The 3,220-nt window shown below is 53.8% G+C and overlaps 1 protein-coding gene across 1 annotated transcript; it reads left to right on the top strand.

The window, feature by feature from the left end:
• Positions 1-86: 86 nt before the first annotated feature.
• Positions 87-386, top strand: PHACADRAFT_202587 (uncharacterized protein; the record flags this gene model as incomplete). The annotated part of the gene is made up of 1 exon (XM_007402763.1): positions 87-386. The coding sequence occupies one exon, from the start codon at positions 87-89 to the stop codon at positions 384-386; it is 300 nt and encodes a 99-aa protein (XP_007402825.1).
• Positions 387-3,220: the final 2,834 nt, after the last annotated feature.

The following is a 3,220-nucleotide window of genomic DNA, read 5'->3' as shown; positions in this document are numbered from 1 at the left end:
CGCAGCACATTCCGCCCGGTCCTTCTGCCACCCGTCTTCGCTATGTGGAGAACCGCGACCGACTTCGCGTGGCAGGTGCTGCCAATATGTCGGCAGCCGCGCCTGCCACGCCTGTTGCTCCGCCTGCCTCTATGCCAGCCGCGCCGGTCGCTGCGCCGATTCCCGCGGTCGCCGTACCAGCCGCGCAACCGGTTCAAGGTGCCTTCATCGTCATACCGCCTGCGCCTGTTTACCTCCCGCCAATCTTCCAGGTACTCGCTGACCTCCCTAACCCACCGTACAATATCGTGCTGCCTCCTATCATCGCACACCAGCCTCCGGTCATCGCAAACCAGCCGGCGACAATGCAGAACCCCAGGATGCGGCTGGGCTTCATTATGATGTAGCGGCGCGCTGTCTCCTATCCAATATAACGCAGGGAAGTGGGTTTGAAATGGTCGTGAAACATGTAAAGTAGTTAGCCCTCATCTATCGATTCTTTGTTGCGTACCTCGGGACGATTAGCCTTGAACCAGGCGTGACTTGGAGTTTGTAGCTGAGACAACACTGATTTGTTGTCGTCGTCAGTATCTCGTCGAAAAATGTGGTGACGCCGGTCGTAGCCATGTGTGTGAAGGGAGAGGGAGGGATCTGGAGAGATGCGGCTGGAGAGCGGAAATGCGAAGATTTTCGGTAGCGTCGTGGCGTTTGCGATCGATCGGGGTCCCGGGCGCACGTGACATGAATGTGCCCCGAGAGACCGCTTGGCCCAGGCTCACCTCCTATACCCGTCGGATTCTGCGAGTGAGTGTATCCCCGGCTGAGATCATACACTCTCCTGCTATACAGGATCTTTATATGTGGCGCCTTCTTAATATTAGACAAGGTCTGACTCCGCTGGAAGTTTTCACAATGCTAGCGGCAGATTGTTGACTCACTTGTTCATTTTTGGAACGACAGACAGCCAACTGACCAATCATTTATTATAGATAGTTACCTGCGATAGCCACTCCGCAGACTCTACGCACATGGCCTCGACTTGCCTGGCCAACGGTGTCGGGCAAGCGTGAGTGGCGGACTCGCTCGTCTCTCGGAGGTTTCTGGACTTGGTGAAAGAGTGTCGCCCAACGGCACAAGCCCAAGTCGCATATAAGAGCTGCCCAAGACATCTGTTCGGTCATCAGTGTTTCGCAGCACAATTGAACGTGGCCATTCCCATCCCTTCGCCGCGTGACCCGTGCGTGTGGGGCGAGGACATGCGTGCGCTCCCACTATGCTTCCGCGGACGTGTGCTGACGCTGTTCATCCCAAGCAGAGGAGCTCCGGACCGAGCAAATGCTCGACTGCAGAGGCGCTCCCAGTACGTGGTAGACTGTGCCAGCCGCACGCTCGTACGCTACCACGCCAGCCCGACGCACGGCACTCGGATTCGGCATCTGTGCCTGCATCGCACGCACCACCTGCCATACACCTCCATGTGCCTCGCTAACATGCCGCACAGGGCCTGTCATTCGCGGGGCAGGAAGCTCAAGTCACGCTTATCTACCTGACACAACGCTTCACGTTCTCTATGCACGATCCGTGCCCGCGTGAGGCGTTGGCGTAACTACACCCGGGCGGGTGCCGGTGCAGCGAGAATCGAGAGCTTGGTGTCTTCTGTAGACAAAACAGTTTCAGACATCTCTGAGTCCCTTTTGGTTCTACTTTTGACAATTTTGATGTTAATTTTTTGATATCAAAGCCATGTGCTTCAGTGCAACATACCTCTGGCTATCTTCCCGTGTATTCGCTGACATTCAATGTGGACCATCCCAGCGCACCGAGCACCCATATACCCTTGGGCTCCCGCGAGTACGGCTAGGCCTGGACGGCGTGCGCGGAATACATTGCCCATCATAATCGAGAATGCCACTATACCAATGCCGTGAGCGATATCTCAGAGCGCTACACGTCCTACAGCTGATCATGCTGACAGTACCAGCGAGATGCGCCCGAACGCACCGTGTGGATTCTGCGTGAAAATGTCTCAGTGGATTCGGAGTTTGTGAAAGACTGCCTTTTGGAGATGCCACTGCGTAGCGTTGTATTACTGCCCCGGAATGCATGTATTCACGTACCACCGTTCCTGACGGCATATCACTGAATTGGGGTCATTAAATATAACAAGCTTCTGGTATCTTGCTCGCACAAGCTACAAACATCAATATCCGCCTAGAATCAGGGCATACTGCGGAATCTGGTACAGTCTTCAATACCGGCTCATGCCTCAGCGCTGGCCTCATGACGTCCCTCCTCTCCCACTTCTGCAGCATCACTTTCTCCATCATAAGGTTCGTCGCCCCAGCCATCCTGCAGCGTTCCCCCCATACCTCCCAACCGATCTGTTGGCTTTCTGAATTGCAGCGACGACTGTTGTTGCTGCTGGTCGCTTACATGTGTGGAGTAGTCCGACACTGTCGAGCCGGCCGTCTGAAGGTTGATGATGAATCGGTTGATGAGTATCGAGGGCTGGGTGGGTAGTCCGAGTCCATGAGTACAAACAATGTGAACGGAACGTAGGGTACTCACCAGGGTTGTCATCAACCCGCTTACTATTGTTATCGAGTCCTTGAGCTCGACGTCAGCTATCCACTCATGTTCTCACGTTAGGGACGCACCGAGGAGGAGACGTTAACTGTCAGCAGCTGGGCTATATTGAGAGCCAGTAGAGCTCTGTGTCCATTGTTGCCTGTGAGAAATTCCTTCTAATGCGGCTGTCTCGTTTTACTCACATGAAATACATGGTTCCTGAATGAGTAGCTGGGCTTTAGCCACAGGAAATGTAAAGTTGCGTGTAGAACCACTGACCATCGCGCAGCAAACATGTCGTCAGCGACGTCTCCATCTTAAGGCGGCGGGCATTCCTCCAGTGTCTGAACGTCTTGTTCCACGTTAGGACGAGCACAATACCGTCAGCGAGGATGAGGGAACCACGTGTGATATACAAGACTGTGAGCAAGTAGTATCAGTGCCTCCGATACATTAGAAGTCAAGTCCTTGACCGCGAAACATACGTCTATATTGCAAAATTATTATTGTGGAAGCGCATCGCGAGATATGTGTACCCACATGTTATATGTCCGTGCAGAGATCTGAAACACTTGGATGCAGGCCGCTCCAATGAGCGGGTCCACATTGGAACTGTACTTTTCTATTGCTGCATTGTACTGCATGGATGCGTGAGCTAGACTACATGCAAGGT

Source organism: Phanerochaete carnosa (genome assembly GCF_000300595.1).
Source record: "Phanerochaete carnosa HHB-10118-sp unplaced genomic scaffold PHACAscaffold_402, whole genome shotgun sequence".
Lineage (NCBI taxonomy): Eukaryota > Fungi > Basidiomycota > Agaricomycetes > Polyporales > Phanerochaetaceae > Phanerochaete > Phanerochaete carnosa.
The sequence above is the reverse complement of the archived record's forward strand: the minus strand, read 5'-3'. Positions and strand labels throughout refer to the sequence as shown.